Raw genomic sequence first — 17,394 nt, forward strand, 5'->3', positions numbered from 1 at the left:
TTATCAAAATTATAAGGCAACGTAGGTCGCGTGTTTACCCCATTGCGAGTAAGAATGGCTTTGTACGTGAAAAATTGTTATATTTACCCTTTTTAAAAGCAGCCTAATATCTGCGAAGCTGAGTTGAGCTGCATCGAATATTTTTCAAATACTGCTACTAGTAGTTTCTTCGGTTTTTTTCGGAGGCCTCCAATCGTGGACATCTCCAGAGGTTGAGGTAAGAATAGAACTGAGGAATACTTAACCAAATACTTCGAGTCATCAAGTGTGATCAGGCCGCGTGTGCTAATTAACACTTCAAACATTATTTTTAATCGTTGAAACTCGAAATTTTAGTAAGGTAAATTGTTTAATTTTACATAAAATCACTTAATTTCATTGGAAATTGCTGCCTAATTGCGGGCGCTTCCAGTTTTTCAATACTTGGATTTAAAATTGTTATACTGTTACAAATTTTCCCAGCTATGCTTCCAATGAATTGAGAAAAAGTTTTGTGATTTATTTTAGTTTCAAAATGGGGTCAGATCAACAATTCTGCCTTCGATGGAACAACTTTCAAAGCAGCTTACTTGCATCATTACCACAATTACTTGATGCTGATGACTTGACGGATGTCACTCTATCTGCTGGTGGGCGAAATATTCGTGCTCATCGGGTAGTACTTTCTGCTTGCAGTCAGTATTTTAAAGATCTCTTCCGGGTAAGTGCGCGATATATTGTTTTCCATCAGAAGGTCCACATTTTGGCTCTATTGATGTCATTAAATGTAGTTAGTTATCCGGATATCGCAATATTTTTAGTCAGACCAGAAGGCTCTCATTTTGGCCCTTCAACTAATGTCATTGAATGTAAGCAGTTATCTGCCATGTCTACAGCTTCACGTTAGTTTTTAGTGGTAAGCCTATGATTCACTCTGAGTGCGGTCGCCACCTAGCCTAAATATTTTGTGATATCATTCCATATTTCATTACATCAAATTTCCAAAGTATATTTAAGTGAAATAACTAACTAAAAATATGCGTACTTATTTTAATATCATACCCATCAAGAAGTAAATACCCTTCGCACTTAATCTTTCCTGGTCCCTATTCACCCCAACCCCCTCGGGTTTTTTCATCCCTGACACCTTTAATTTGCGGGAAAATGCAAAGGCTTCAATTTTTAATTTACATGTGTTGAGTTTTAACTTTTGGGCTTTTCAGGAAATGCAGACGTTTCAGCATCCTGTTATTGTCTTGCCACAAACTACTTTCAGTGATCTCTGCTCATTAGTGACTTTTATGTACAGTGGAGAAGTCAATATTTATCAAGATCAATTGGCTGGCCTGCTTGCCACAGCTGATGTTTTACACATTAGAGGCCTTGCAGAAGTTCCTCATGCCAATGGCGTAAGTATGTGTAGGGTAACAGCCATTAAGCATATTTTTCTAGTCCTCTTCAACAGCGAAATTGATACAATTGATGGTATATTTCTGGTATAATTCTTTTAATTATTTACAAGGGGATACTTTTGCAAACAGCAATTTGGACATGAAAGAGTAAAGGAAAGGGCTTAGGGAAGCTTCCTCACCTTCGCCAGAGTAGTTAGTGTTGTTTGCATATGCTAATGTGTCTATGGAATGTACTCCACTCAGTCGGCATTATTCTAAACATGGAACTGCTTAGTCAAAATCAGTCACTACCCATCATGTCTTGCTTGCACCTACCCATCAAATGTCCTCATTTTGCTGGACTTCCATAGTTTGTATAATAAGTCTGGAAAAAATAGATATATTTCAGATCTTGCTACAATACCTCAAAATTATTATAAGTATATCCCTTGAGTGTGGGCCCACTTTTGCCAGCAGCTTTTCCATGACTCTAAGGCCAATAGCCAAGTCAGAGGTTGGGGAATTGTCACATCGCATTGCAGGTCTTTGCAAGCAGACACTCAACTCTGCTTTTGGTTGTCCCTGTAGACCTTTGGGATGACTTTAGCTCAGATCTTTTGCATCACCAAATTTTTAGTAGCAATGGTGTGCATTGTCATCTTATCAAGGCCAACATGATCTGCGATCATGGGTAAACTTAACCAACTTTTTGAAATCAGCACTTCACGCACACGTCAGGAAAAAATTGTTACCAATACTTTTTATATAAACCATGTATATTCCCTACCATGTGCTATTTTCTGCCAGGTTATTTTGAAGAGACTGCATTTCATTAATATTTCATTGTGTCACGTAATGTTTTAAATTGACAAATTACACTGAGTTAGCTATCACATGAATGAAATTCATATTTATACATTATCCATGTCTAGCACAATGGATGTGTGTGTTTTCACATAAAAGGTATTTATTTCCTAAAATCCATTTCAAAAAAGCAGTCTCTAACCTTTGGTGTAATTATATATAATTTAACATGTTCCATCTTAAATGTTTTAGTGGATATAGGAAGGGGATATAATTAAGGCTTTCGGAAAAAGTTGCACTTGATGTTTGGCCAAGAAAGAGGAGAAGGATTGCTTAGTCTTATGTTATAGCTTGGAGGCATACAGTTACTGATATTCCATACTTCAGCATGCAGTTACTCCATGCTTTGTGTATCATTGTGTTATTCAGATTTGCAGTTCAAGCTCCACTCATTTCAGCATTCGTGCAACATTGGTCAGCCAAGCATTCATCTTACAGTGGAAGTTTTTAATGATTTTTCCAGCTCTGCCAACTCGTGTTGCCTCTTTAACATAGTTTTAGAGGTATATAGTAATATACTAATAAAATAAAGAATACAAAGTATCTTTCCACTGTCCTTTACTAGCGTACAACGGGTTTCAACTCTCAAGTGTCATCATCAGGTACAAATTAATGAAGTCGCAGTCCACTTATATACTCATGATTGGTATATAAGTGGACTGCGACTTGTTTAATTTGTACCTGATGATGACGCTTGAGAGTTGAAACCGGTTGTACGCAAATAAAGGACAGTGGAAAGATACTTTGTATTCTTAATTTTATTAAAATGAATTTCCACAAGGTTGAGCCGGGAACAATTGAATATGTATAATATACTGTTTGAAAATTATATTTAAGTTAGTAGTTAAATAATCATTTATCCTTATGGTAATGTTAAGCTATTAAAGGTTATTTGATGCCAAATATGATTTGAACATTGTATGTTTTTCATGAAATAAGTGCTGGATAATTGTTTGCAATGCACTGTTAGAAGTGTTACAGTTAAATTGGGCAAATAAAACTTAACTGATGAGAATAAATTTAAACTGTCATATTTACAATCAAAATTTTATTTTAGTTTGATTAATATTTGAGGTTTCAATGAATGTAATGAATAAAATTTCTGAGTTTTGTTCTTTAAATGCTCTGTTACTCCTCTTGGACATATATGCCTGGCTAAATTTTTTCACTGTGATCACAAGGAAAAATAAAATTTCATTGAGCTCTTTTTGTCATTAACATGAATATTTCCAAAAAAAATTTTAATGAGTTAAGTTTATGTAAACATTTCCTCTGTTTATGTTTTCATGGAACCTACAGACACCATTGAAGAGGAAAGTTACCGAAGAAAGTGTTCATCAGGACCCTGCCACCAGTAGCCATATTTTACAGAAGAAAAAAATTGGTGGACTTCCCCCAATGACAACAGTGAATGAAACACCTGCTCCGGTTCAAATGGGAAAATTGAGCAGAATGGAGAAACCTACAAAACCTCTTTTAGGCAAGAGGAGAGGTTTAGAAAGGGAAGAAGTAGAAGAAGTTGAACAGCCTCCTTATATTCAGGTAAAACTTGAGCAAGGTGTCGAATCCGAAATAGAGTCAACTGTGCTGCACAACCGCTCCAAGCCATACCTTCACCATCAACCAGCCCCAACCCTTCACGCAGTGCAGTCAATGCCCCCCGAAAAGCAGTGCCATGCACTGCAAGGTGGAGATAGTTATTCCTTGCCCCATCCAACGGAAGATGCGATTGGAATGGAAGGGGAAGCTGGATATCTGGAGGAAAATAAAGTGCCTGCGTCAATGGATGCAGGGCTACAAGGTAATATTTCATCACCCTTCGACAGGCACATTAACTCCCCAGTAGGGTGGGATCGAGTAGGTGCTTGCTACTTTGCAGCTATATTGCACACAAGTTTGAAAAATTTTAGGGAAATTTTAATTTGATAACATTTTATCTCATTTTATGACTCTGTTGCCATGACATCGCCTATATTTGAAATCAACCATAATAATGGCCAATTTAGTGAAGGGGTTTTGTCACTTACAACTCCAAAAAAGCTGTAGAATCACATTTAGTGCCCTTATCACTCTGTGACAGTATGTAAGACATTGCATGTAATCATATCGGTGGCAGTATAGTTACTTTAAAGTTAGCAAATAGTTTTCAGAGTTCATACATTAATATCTCATAAATGGGTCATTGGATACATTAATGCATGCTTAATGACTTATTTTTGGTGCAGTCTTAAATTAACCATATGGTACCACATAGACCAGTCTGTTGGATTGCCGATGTGGGTGTTTTGCCAATTAACCAGATATTCTATTAGCTATTATTCCATGCTAGCAATCTCAAGAGTAGAGAGCATATTTTAATTTGAAATTTGACTGGTGCTATCATCAGTTGCTTGCAAATTAAGTTCTGATCCATCAACTGTATTGTGTGAGGAAATTCCTAAAAGGAGTGTAGAATAGTGTGTTCACACCCCTGCATTGTATTGTCGTCATAACCTGTGCAGCAGACAAATGTAATTAATACAATAGGGATTTGAAATTTAACAGTTTCATGGAAGTATTTGATTGTCTATATCTATATCTATGAGTTGTGTCGGATTTGACCACATTCTCAAATCCTTACCCCATCCCTTGCAAAAAATCGTCATTTTAATGTCTGTTAGGCCCACTGTCAGATAATAAGTTCATTGCTACCCAATTTAAATCTTAATAGCACCAGGAAAATTGTACTACATGGCTCAGAAAAAAATTGTTGGATTTGCAAATTCCATTGCATTTTCTCTATGTATTTCAAAAATAATCAATTGATTGAGATATCATTCATTATTCCGGTATTGTGAGCAAATCAGTTCACGTCTCAATCTGTTTTGGGACGTTAATGTTGCATGTTTTTTGTGCCGTTATGTTTCTTGGATTGTGGTCCTTTAATAGTGGTAGATAAAAAAGCGAGAGGGAAAGAATTATTTTGGCTTTAAAAGCATTATAGAAAGCAGTGCGTATAAAATAAAATTCAAAATCATAAAACGTGATGACAGCAGCATGGAATATGCTGCAAGTTTGAATGGCTTTGTACTACTGTTGGCAGTGTAATTAAAAATAGAGACAGGATTTTAGACGAAATGAAATATGCAAATTTCATTAAATCAAAAGTGATTATTAAAGATGAAAAAAATGGATCGTTCATGCCATGGCGCAACAAACTTCCATCAAACTGGGCAGTGCTTCAACACGTGGGCAAGAATTTTGTTTATGCATTCATGGACAATATGCTTGTAATTCAAATTTAAAGAATAAAATTTTGAACCTATTACTAATTTTCAACTTGAAAATCAACACATCAAGAATACTAGAATTTGTACTTAGCTCAATGTCTATGGAAAATAGTGGTCTGCTTTTTGTCAATAAGTTGTGCTTGCTATTTTTGATGGTGTAACTTACTGAAAAGGTAGGAGTGCTTGTAGCATTCACTTGCAGTGTCCAATCTCTTAGTAACCTTTCTCCCCAGCATAATCATCTGTTATTGAAATTTTTTTTTCACCTGTTGCACAGGTCAGTCATCATCTGAAGATTCCGGTGGAGGGGGCAATGGATCAGGTGGAGGAAACAGCACCGAGGTGGAGCATCAAAGTCTCGGCCAAGGTCAGACTCATAAGACTGGTGGGAGTAGTAGCAGTGGTAACACAAGTAGTAATAGTAAGTGTTTTGCTACATGTTTTGTTTGTGGAAAGCAGCTCAGCAACCAGTATAACCTGAAGGTTCATTTGGAAACTCATCAAAATGTGTGTCACTCCTGTCCGGTTTGCCAGCATGTTTCTCGCTCCAGAGATGCTCTCAGGAAGCACATAGCCTACAAGCATACAGATGACCGTGACCGATTTCTCTCATGGAGGATGTCGTCGAGCACAGCTTCAACAACTTCGGCTGCCAGCTTTCAGTCAACTTTTCTACCACCATCATCAACATAGCGAGCTTTCCTCCACTCGGGAATTATAACCAATCCCTCCAAAATTCTTTTTTGGGATTAGTCTAATGTTTGAATGAAAATGTTTCAATCTGTTGAGAACCAGCTCCAGATATAGTTTCCAAATTTTTTATCACTGTTAACTATATTTTATGAAGATTTTAAGGATGTAAGTACACGATTTTTAGGGTTTTGGTAGTAATCATGTTTGAAAACATGTTTTTTTTGGGAGTGCATGTTGCCAAAGAAGTCAGATTTGTACATGATATCATGGTAGTACCTTCAAAAGGTCATGTGCAATTTATGGGGATCCATTGAAATAATTGGTTCAGTATAAGAAGTCATTCTCAAGTAAAATGAAACTTTTAACTAAATCAGAACAATTGAAAACTGGTGTTCTTTCCAAATAGATTTTTTTCTCTGATAGAGATTGGACTTGTGTTTTCATTTTATTAATAATTAATACCCAATGCATTAATTTTAAAGTGTTTAGGGCTGGGTAAAACCCTTTCAATTTGTCTATTATACATTAATGCATCATGCTCTTCATTGGTTATTTATTAATTGAAGCAGGAAATGCCAAAAACTAAATGTATTAATATAAATGGATTTATCCTGCCTCCTTATTTAGATTCATATCAATACTTAAAAGTTTGTTTTCTGTTTTCAAGTTCAGTTATTAATGTCATCATTTAAGAAATTCTTCAAGGGGTAAATGCCAGAGTTGCATTGCTAAGATAGTTGATGCTCTTTCAAAATTTATGGTTGGATTTACTAATTGTTATTGTTAAGTGGATTATAGAGTAATTCATTCATATTTGTAAAGGCTGCCTGCTGCAAATACCATTGGCTCAACAAAAGTAGAACTGAAGTCCTTGTGGAAAAATATGAATTAGATTCCTGGCTCTCAGAAGTATCCATTTTGTTTGCCTAGATGAGATATTAGTCTCTCTTGTTATTGAATGTGGTAAATACAGGATTCTCTGCTCAATGCAGCACATAAATCAAGGAAGGATAATGAAAATGAAAATAAATTTTTCCAAAATTACTGACAAGTTTGGACTGAATAGCTAATGGTTGGACAAAATATGAATGAATGTGAATATATTAATGGTTTCTTTTGGTTGCATTTTAGTAAATAAGTTAACAATATGTAATTTTGAACAACGTATAAACCATTTCAAGGGTCCAATTAGATGTCACTGTCTACCAGATTATATTGGATTTTTTTTACAGTTGGTCACCACTTCATTTGATTCTGCATTTTAAGTTGCAAATTTTTATAGTGACTAAGCCAAATGCGCATAATGAAAATCCATTCATGCTTGATTGACTATGAGATAAATTGCCCCATTTTTTAAAATATTGTACAGAAAATTAGAATTTTTATCTTCTTGCATTTCCTAATGTGATATAAATAATTAATGACATCTATTTTGCCAAACTTGTAGTAAGGTAATGTTACAAGTGGTATAGAAATTGTGCATTTCTTTGAGCTAAGAAAACCCATGAATATCATGGAGAGAACCACATGAAAGTGGGCACATCAACCTGAAATCCTAATGCATAACGTAGATTTGAGTGATAGGTATAGTTTGAAAATAATTTTCAAAATATTTTTTTAGAATTGAAAATGGAAGACAAACTTTGTGTATTTTATGAACACCCCCTCTTACAATTTTGTCCGGATTATTTGTTTGTGAAATGTGGTAGCTCCTGTAAGTAACAGGTCCTGATGTTCGCCTTCATAAAATATGCATATTTCACCTTTCTACTAGAAAATCGTGATCATTTCGTACTTTAGCCAATTCTGTTTTTTTCTATCAAAGTTAAATGGTTTTATGCCCAGCCCTGTGCATTCTTTATGTTGCAACACCTGGAAGTGAGTGATTTAGATAAATCTCAATTATTGTTTTGATCTTATTGATTTTGCTTGAGTTGTTGTCAACAAATCAATTCATAATTCAAATTGTCTTTGAAAAAGGGTGGTCATTTTTTTGGGGGAAAACAATCGTGGTGATTTTAAAAAAATCATAAAAATGTTCATCACATTAGTCATACCCTCAGTTTTATCATATATTTAATACTATTGTGATAACCTTAAAAGGTAATAGTCATTAGTTTTTTTCATGACCACCGCCTTAGAAAAACTGGTACTATTCCAGGAAAAAGAATTCGGGTACTAAGTGAATGAGTATCTATTTCCTTAATTATCAGGCTTGAAACTTGAAACTCTCTCTTGTTTGAGACTTCAATTCCTTTTCTTATCCAGCTTGAGCATCACCTGCTGTCATGCACGAAATCACATAACACTATTACTATAGTTGTGCTCAGGGAAAAATGACAAAAATTGAGAATTTTTAGGGGGAAACTTGTGGTAATCAAAAATGATCAGGCTATGGCCACTCATTGCATAGTATGTTTACCAAACATCCAATGTTTAATGCAGTGTATTTTACCATGCCAAGTAAATGGAGTTGGGTCTTTCAACAGAATTAGCATTTTAAGTGAATGCTCTGTTTGTACAAATTTGAGTATCTAAAAGACAACTGGGCAAATTAAATCTTCAATATTGTTCAAAAGATCTTATTTGTCTTCAAGAAAAGACCAACCAAAGATGATCTTTGAAAATGTAAATGGACCATGTAGTGGTCCATCTTTACTACTGTTTTTGTTTGTTTTCTTATTATGTCTTAAAGTTTTACCATATGTTATTATTAATATGACTCCTCCTAATATATATTACAAAAGTGATATTGTGTTTCAGGTAGTGTAGCCCTTTGGCTGAAACTGAAAGTATGACTTCTGAAATAGAGTTGAATTTCTTGGTCAGTCACTTCTACCTAAGCATATGGTTATATAATTGATACCAATTGACTGAAGTCTCTTTATTAAGTTATTTTATAATATTTTCCCATGATTAGTTTACACTTCTCGACTGCATAGCTGAACCTGCTTAACGTTGCTCAATGTATATCATTTTCATAAATACCTGTATCTCAAGCTTGTTCCAATTTTCAGTAAAATATTTACTAAATTTATTTGTTGATTATGTGTCCTTTGTATATATGACAATTTTTACTCATACTTCAGTGTCAGCTAGACTCTGCTGCATTTTTTTAAATACTCCCATTGTGGGCATGTTCCTTTCATCTACTGTTACCCATACTTAGTCAATCAGAACAAATTAATGTTTCCAGGGAAAATAGTGTTATAGTTAACTGAAATGTGTATTTTGTTATGGCACTATCTAAGTTGCCACTTTTCAATTGTATGGGAACTATCATGAAGTGTAACTAATGTCTAAACACATTTTTGTGTTGAGTTTTGGTTTATTAACATATTGACCCAAGTAATATGTTGTACCTCCTTAAGTGTTTGGAGTTAAGAAACTAATGACCAAAGGAGCAGAAAGGAATATAATGATAACATGTTTGATTTGCCATACACTTTTTTCCTCTTTTTATGCAATTTTCTCAAAGTTGCTCATACAAGTTATATTTTTACCATTTGTTTGTTTGACATTTGAGACAAAACCTTTTCCAATATGTGTATGTATTCTTTTACTGTTTGAATTGTTTTACTGATGTTTTTCCTGACATGATTTCCACTTCTATTTAAGGTTTTTTTAATCATATTATTCTTTTAGTGAGTGCAACAATGAAATTACCAATTCCATGACTAGGAAGGTTATTAAAATTGAGAAAAGAAGTTTTCTAATTTAACCTTAACATTTCAGCATTTATAAGTCCGGTCTTTCAAGATAAGCCCATTGTGCCTTCAGCGGTAGAACTAGCATGCAAAAAAACCCTTCAGTAACTAATAACTTAAAATGCCCAAAAGCATGTTAAAAAAGTCATCTTAGTGTTGTGTCTTGTAGCCAACCCATATTTTGTATACAATTGTGTTCTATAAAAATTACTTGAGTATCTGACTTCCATGAAACCCAGTGTGATCAGTTAATTCATTCCCTATGATGTGTTATTTGTTTTGTGGTTTGAGTCAAGCTAGCAGGAGTGAGTTGTAGGTAATAAACAGTGCCTATAGTCAAAGTCCTTTCTACCTCAGGTGCTGTTTTCCCTAATCCATTGTTTTCATTGATTTTAGATGAAATGGAAATTGTTGATGTTTTGTTTTTGTTTTGGATTCTTCTAAGCTTTTTGGTGTAAAATCTTAAAATACTCTTGTGTTGTTGTGCTTATTTTATCTGATTAGGTACTTGTTAAGTGGGGGTTATTTATATTTTGTGGGTATCACCTGTTATCCTTTCTTAAAGTAAAAAAAAAATATTTTTCCTAAAATTACTGTGCATATTTTGAAAGATGAAGATTTAAACCTGATAAGAGTTCATCAGTGTCATGAACAGTAGTTTTTTTATGATCATATGCATCTAGGAGATATTTTATTCTTACCATTATAATATTGTACTGTTGATGTATTCAGCACTTGTGACCACTTGCAAATTATACATGATTTTTTTATCTACAGAGCCAAACAAAGTTGTGGCTTTTTGCGAAGTCCTCGACAGACAGGAGTGATGTATAAAATAGATCGGAGATAAAATCTCCATCCATTTGTGTATTCATCATAATATTGTGCTTTTCAATTGCCTTGCAATTATTGTCATTCTAGTTTTCAACAAAAATGTGCAGGGTAACTTAAATTAGTCAATTCGATTGTAAATGTGTGGTATGCTTGGAAAAAAAAGTTTTTGCCATATGTCATCACATACAAGTCAACTAAAATGCGAGTCATTGCCGACTGTGTGATCCAAATTTGATTGCTTTGCCATTAATCACTATAAATCATATTCACAATTTCATTCATATGTCATTATAACTATTTATTTATAAATCAGAGTTTCTTTGGGATATGTATGTCTATTGAACGAAAACTTTTATTCAAACAGCAGACCAACGTTTTGTAATTTTATCACCCTGCAAAATAATTTGAGCATGGAATCTTTAGGATATCAAAATTTGATTTATTTGCCCTGACATATGACAATTACTCCCAAGCATATTGTGTATCCATTAACGTTTGTGAATTCTTAACATCATGGCCTTTTGAACAATGACCTCAAAAATATATTGCCTCTTGAATTACAAATTAGTAAGGGCTAAGTGACTGTGATAAATCATAAATTCACCATAGTGTGCTTTAACATTGATGTGCTGCCAGACTTTTAAAGACAGATTATGTATTGTTCCAGCCAATTTTGGTTGATTAGTTTAAAAATTTCAATTTATATAAAAGGTTGTTTTCTTCGGAAAAATGATAACATGAATTTTTGATGGTCATTTGAAATTCCTATATTCATCATTAAACTGTACATATGAATTGTATGCAAAGAATCCACATTTAGTTCACTAAAGTGTGATGTTACGACAAACATTTTCATTGTCTTGCTCCTTTATGTAAGAATTAAACTGCATTTTAAGCTACAATGCTGCCATTGTTAAGTTCAGCCGTGAAATTTAAGTGTCTGTTAAGGTTACCATTGGGTAGTACAGTTCATTTTTTTTTGTTGTTATTTTAATTTTCTATTCACATTTGCATTTTCCTTGTCATTCCACAGCTCAAAGGCTTCTGGCCGATTTGTTTTTTTCTGCTTATGGCATTCTGGTGTTCATCTTAATCTGCTGAACAGTTATCATATGTGGAGTATGAATGAATATAGAACATGTTCTTATTTTTCATTGTGAAGCAAGTCTTAAATTGACTGTTAAAAGTGTCATTTTAAGTCTCATTAAGACAGTTTTTGTGATTCTAGTTATATTCATAAAAGACAAAATGGATATATTTTAATTTGGTTTTATTTGTTAAACACTGTCTGTGATATGGTTGAAGTTTAATGTAAGAATTAAAGACAAACAGCATTCCTTTTGTGACTTGGTGTCTTTCCTGGTTCAAATAGATTTTAATGGATTTTCAGCTGAGGTGAATGCTGTCTGTGTCTGTCATAAAATTCATATCTTGAAGTTCACACTTTTGTAATGAATTTGTGTACTCAATATTTACTATTTGGGTATTGCATATTTTTCAATGTTACATATCTGAAAAATTTAATATTTTTGTGATTACTCTCATCTTCATCTTTCTAAATAGAATCTTTTACAATTTGTTGTTCCCTTTGGTTTTGTTATTTAATGAAGGATTGTTTAATTGGTTTGTTAATTATTTGAATTTGCTTTGCAATATTCTTTGGTAATGTTTTTTGTGTTGGAAATAAATTTCAGTTATATATGTTGTTTTCACATCCTATTGTTCTTTCTCTGCTTGCCATTTTGATTTTCATCAGTTACCATGAAATGCTAAGTTTAATTACTTCCAAAATAGTTAGCGATGATTTTGAACTGCCTTGATAAACATAAGTTTGGATTTGAAATGCCTCATAATTTAAACTTTGGTTAGTCAACTTCTCAAATGGAATACTGCTTGAATTTGGTGTCGAGGTAAATAGCAGTGAAAAAAATTAAGTACACATTGTAACTGAATATTTCTGCATTTGTGATTTACTATTGTTGTTCAGTGTTTTGTAGCTGAATATGAATTATATTATTTGTTTGATACCAAAGGATAATTGGAAAGTACGAATTAAATATATTGAGAAAGACTTGCTCTAATTATTTTAGTTGTAATATTAAATCAATGAGACAGGTTAATTCAGTATTCTAAATATCTATTTTTCTGAGGTTGTTCTGTAGGAACATGCATAGGTCAATAGGAATTTCATAATGGCTGTGGATATATATGAATTTTAAATCATTTGATAGATCAAACAGTAATAAGTGGTGCAAGTGCATTTAATTATTAATATTACATGTTGATTTTATCGTCGTATATGGAGACATTTTGTTGTACATGAATAATTTCACTATAGTGGATAAGCATTAAATTTGAACATTCAGCTACTGCCAACAGTTTCAGCATGCTATATTTCTGAATTATATTTTGTAGCTAATACTGAATTTTAAATCATTATTGATAAACAGTAATAAGTGGTGTAAGTGCATTTAATGATTAATACTACATGTTGATTCAATCATCATATATGGAGACATTTTGTTGTAGATGCATAATTTCTTTGTAGTAGATCAGCATTAAATTTGCTCATTCAGCTAATGCCAACAGATTCAGCATGCTGTATTTCCAAATTATATTTTGTAGCTAATAATTTGCTGGGTGATTGTAGGTTTCATAGGGTGGGGCAAAGTATAACTAATTGCATGCTTTGCAGACATAGCATCGGCTACTTTGAATTGCATCATCTACAGTGATGCCATACTGCGTTTAAACTCTAATATGCATGAAACATTTTATTTTTCCAGCTTTAACATAACCTAATCGCAGGATTTTGGAGGATAAGTGTCTAAATTAAAATTTGTAATGGTTGCTTGACCCACAGCTGTATAGTTAGATGGCATAATAGATAGATTAAGGTGCTCCAAAGACTGAGGTCATATCTTTTCACATATCCTCTAAAATTCACATAGTACTGAATCCTAAGAATTTGCCTTTTCTTGAATTATTTAAAATTGAGGCTAAATGTATAGCGCACACAATGAGAAAGGATTAAAATCTTAGCAACTTAGAGATGGAATTATGAAAGCACAATCCATTCCTAGTTGTCAATTAGGTGTTAAGTGAAACCTCTGATTTGTTTAAGTCCAGTGCATGCATAAAACCTGGTGATTGTTAATATGTAATCCTCATTGTGCTATAAGTCTCACCTGGTACTGATTAAACCAGCGGTGCTCAACCTTATTTTCAACATACATATTTCAGTGTGCAAAATAGATTCTTCCATGTGTTCACAGGTATTTGGGCGTTCTCTATGTTGACACCATGCATCAAATCATAAAAAACAGTATTGTATTTGATGATGACAAATGTTTTTGATTCTTTTGTACTTCAAGAGATATCTTCTGTTGTGCATTTCCTTCGAGCCCACTATTAAAATCCCTAGTGTATGATAACTACCACTGTGTATGGGATATCAGTCTTCAAAATTTGACCAGCACTGTGGTTGAGCACCCAATAATTTTAAGTCCAGAAAACCATGTGTGTTACATCTCTCACACCCTTTGTTCTCTGCCCTCTCCCCTTTCCCATTCCTCCCTGACACTTACCCTTTCTCCTTGTGGACAGGCATGATCATCATACCCTCAAACCAGATCCCAAGCAGCCGTCGAAGTGTCAACTGCCCTGTCTGTGGACGCTTAATCTCTCAGAGGCGCAACTTAAAGCAGCATATGAGGACTCATTCAAATCAAATGGAAGCTGCGACGGACAGAAATAAGTTAAGGCCTTTGGAGGGGACAATGGCATGGTTGGGCGATAACCCCACAACACGACCCTTGTCCACCCAGCATCTGTACCCTGCTTCCAAAAACAGTGACTACTTAGGGCAGAATCCTGGCCACAGAAGGGCATGGTTTGTTCCAGAGAGTGACAAGAGGGAATGCGAGGACTCAGGGCTGTTTAATAACTCAAATGTGCAAAAGGATGGAGTTTTGAATAGTTCCTTACTCTTGCTTAGCGATTTGCCGCAAGTGACAGGGGAGGATATTGAGAGTGATCAGTGCAATGTGCCAGATGACAGTTGGTTAGGTGGTGCAAAGCACATGGAAAATGAGGCAAAGAATGTTAGTAATCCAGTGTTTCCAGAAGAGTGGTATCTTCAGAGGGATGCATCAAGTGCTAAAAAAATTTGAGTATGTGATAGTTATTTAAAGGTGGAGTTCTTTCCCGGTGAGGCCAGGCATGAGGTGATTTCCCCCCAGTCAGCTAGCCATCTTTTAATTATGCTACATATTGTACCTGTTAACTTCTAATGTGCCAAATATTATTTACATCCTGTTACCAAGATGTCTTAGAATGCATTCTTAACATTTTCTCTCCACTCCTATTCCTCCATCTACCACCCAAGACACTTTTGAACTATCCCTTGCACTGATGTGTCAGTTGTGCCATAAATATCCAAATTTTCCTAGATCAAAACAAACATACATATTGTATACATCTCATGATATCAGCCACCATTGAGAAAGTTGCATGGGTAATAATTTTTTGTAAAAAAGAACATGTTATTGAGTTTTAATATGGGCAGGTCTATGGACTGCACTTCCTTTATTCCTTCATATATTTATTAGCCTTCATATTTAAGAGCCCCTGTCTTAAGGAGTACCCTCAGATATTACTATCCTTGTTTCCTTTTCAAACATGGAAGTCAATTGTTGTATCACTATCACTAAATGGATTTCTTGTATTTGCGGTGTATCCAATTATCAACAAGCAGAAGCTTTTTTGCTTCCTCATGCTGTTTTGTGAGTCATGGGTTGAGCACCCCTGGAATGTAACAATATTCCCAGTGTTGTGTCTGTGACCCTGTGTTCTCTTGTCTTCCTCATCCTGCCCCTTTCCTTTTCTCCTCCTTGTGGACAGGAACGATCATCATTCCCTCCCATCACATCCCGAGCAGCCGACAAAGCACCAACTGTCCTGTGTGTGGGCGGTTTATAACACAGAGGCGCAGCCTAAAGTCACACATGAAGACACATGCAAAGCAAGCAGAAGCTCTGGTGGAGAATAGTTGATCAAAATCTGTTAAGGAGTCCATGGTGCAGCTGAGCATTAGTCATCAAAGCACCTTAGTTTCTCCACAGAAGTATCCTGTTTGAAAAACAAAGGCCCAGTAGGGTCTGACATTGGCTCCCAAGTGGATTGGTTTCATCCAGAAGGTGGGATGGAACATGATTGGGAAGAAAGGTTACTTGATGAGTATGGAACATCAAAGGATGGAGTGTGAAACATTCCAGCAATTTAGTGATCGCAAGTTATTATTGTATGAAGAAGTGAAGACCATGAAGCAGGCAGTAGTGATGGCAACATTCCCAGTAAGGTGACTGGCTCAGTGGTCCAATGTAGTGTATGCTATTGTTGTTGGTTATCTAGGTGTTTGGAGAGCACCTTAAAAGGATATGGCCTTGAATTTGGAAAATTTTCAAGCAAATTTGGGATATAGTAAATCTGGAATATGAATTTCAGATTACTGAAGAGTATATCCCCATTAGATCTTGGCATCATTATATTATTTATTCGAACTCATTCAAATCAAATTCAAACTTTTTATGTTGAGAGCAATTTAGATCTGAAGAATGTGCCTCCAATTTACTTCTCCAACCTTTCCAGGGTTAGACATCCCAGTACCTTTATCTTATTTGAAGTGAGGGTAAATGTGGATGTGGCAGTCTAATGGGTAAAGTGCTGGGCTACAGAACAGAGGGCTCTGGTTCAATTCTGAGTGATGCCTCTGGGTACACACAGCTTCGCCCAAGCTGTGTTATTTTTTTGGGTACCAGATCTTTCTAGTTCTGGGAAACCATAGGCGCCCCAGGGAAAGACCCTGGCCCTCCTACCCTGATGCGTGAATTTCACGTGTTTTTGGGATTAGTATTGGGTGAGCTCTCCTCTTTAACTGTCAAATCTACCTTGGGGTAGTTTGCTCTGGATTGGTGAAAATGTCTCCTTAAGGGAGTGAGATGAACAGATCAGTATTCAATGTAAATATATTGGCAGCTTTGGGTTTGTGATATTTTACCAAAAAAATCCTGAATAAACATTTTTTTTACTGATAACCATGAAAACATTCTCACATGTACTCCTGTGGTGTTGTGGTTTACTTCTCAAAGAATAAGGTCTTAAATCTTATTTTTTATAAGGTATCCAAAATGATATTTACTCTTTAGTTCAATGTATTTTGAGGTGAACTAAATGTATTGTTCTTCTGGAGTGATTAGCTGCGATGATTTTTGGGCTGAATTGTAAAACATTAATTGCCAAATGGCATAACTTGAGAGGTTTTGGATTCTTTCCACATTGATTTATCCTGGTGAATGTCCACTTGGGTCCTCATCTAATCACCTCAGAACCCTTTGCAGCAACTTTACCTGATATCATAATATATTCACTCAATGAAAATTTTATACATGGCTGTTTTTAGATATGTATTGGCATTGGTATCCGAACAGCAGCTGAAATCAATAGTAAGGTTGAAGAATATCAGCCAAAATAATATTATTGCCTACAGCTGACGCTGAATTTAGGATGGGGAAGTAGGACTATCATCCAAAATTCCAGAGTCATTTCTTTTTTCTTATGAAAAATGTAATACTTGTTAAAAGGGATCTTAAAAATAAT

At 34.8% G+C, this 17,394-nt stretch overlaps 1 protein-coding gene across 2 annotated transcripts; it reads left to right on the forward strand.

The window, feature by feature from the left end:
- The first annotated feature begins 54 nt into the window (after positions 1–54).
- Positions 55–17,394, forward strand: LOC139693724 (broad-complex core protein isoforms 1/2/3/4/5-like). Of its 2 annotated transcripts, none has more exons than XM_071591987.1 (6): positions 55–217; positions 508–700; positions 1,203–1,388; positions 3,534–4,035; positions 5,781–5,870; positions 15,640–17,394. In XM_071591987.1, the coding sequence occupies exons 2-6, from the start codon at positions 515–517 to the stop codon at positions 15,789–15,791; spliced, it is 1,116 nt and encodes a 371-aa protein (XP_071448088.1). In that variant the 5' UTR covers positions 55–217; positions 508–514; the 3' UTR covers positions 15,792–17,394. The 2 variants fall into 2 exon arrangements, with proteins under 2 accessions (XP_071448088.1, XP_071448087.1); XM_071591986.1 differs by having other exon boundaries at positions 14,344–15,737.

This window comes from Hetaerina americana, unplaced genomic scaffold (genome assembly GCF_022747635.1).
Source record: "Hetaerina americana unplaced genomic scaffold, ioHetAmer1.1.p SCAF_5, whole genome shotgun sequence".
Lineage (NCBI taxonomy): Eukaryota > Metazoa > Arthropoda > Insecta > Odonata > Calopterygidae > Hetaerina > Hetaerina americana.

What these genes read in the sequence shown, in the direction of transcription:
- LOC139693724 (XM_071591986.1), top strand. Translation starts at nt 515, where the DNA reads ATGGGGTCAGATCAACAATTCTGCCTTCGATGGAACAACTTTCAAAGC. An exon ending in AAGTTCCTCATGCCAATGGC is followed by an intron (nt 1,389 to 3,533) that starts GTAAGTATGTGT and finishes TGGAACCTACAG; the next exon opens with ACACCATTGAAGAGGAAAGT. An exon ending in AATGGATGCAGGGCTACAAG is followed by an intron (nt 4,036 to 5,780) that starts GTAATATTTCAT and finishes CCTGTTGCACAG; the next exon opens with GTCAGTCATCATCTGAAGAT.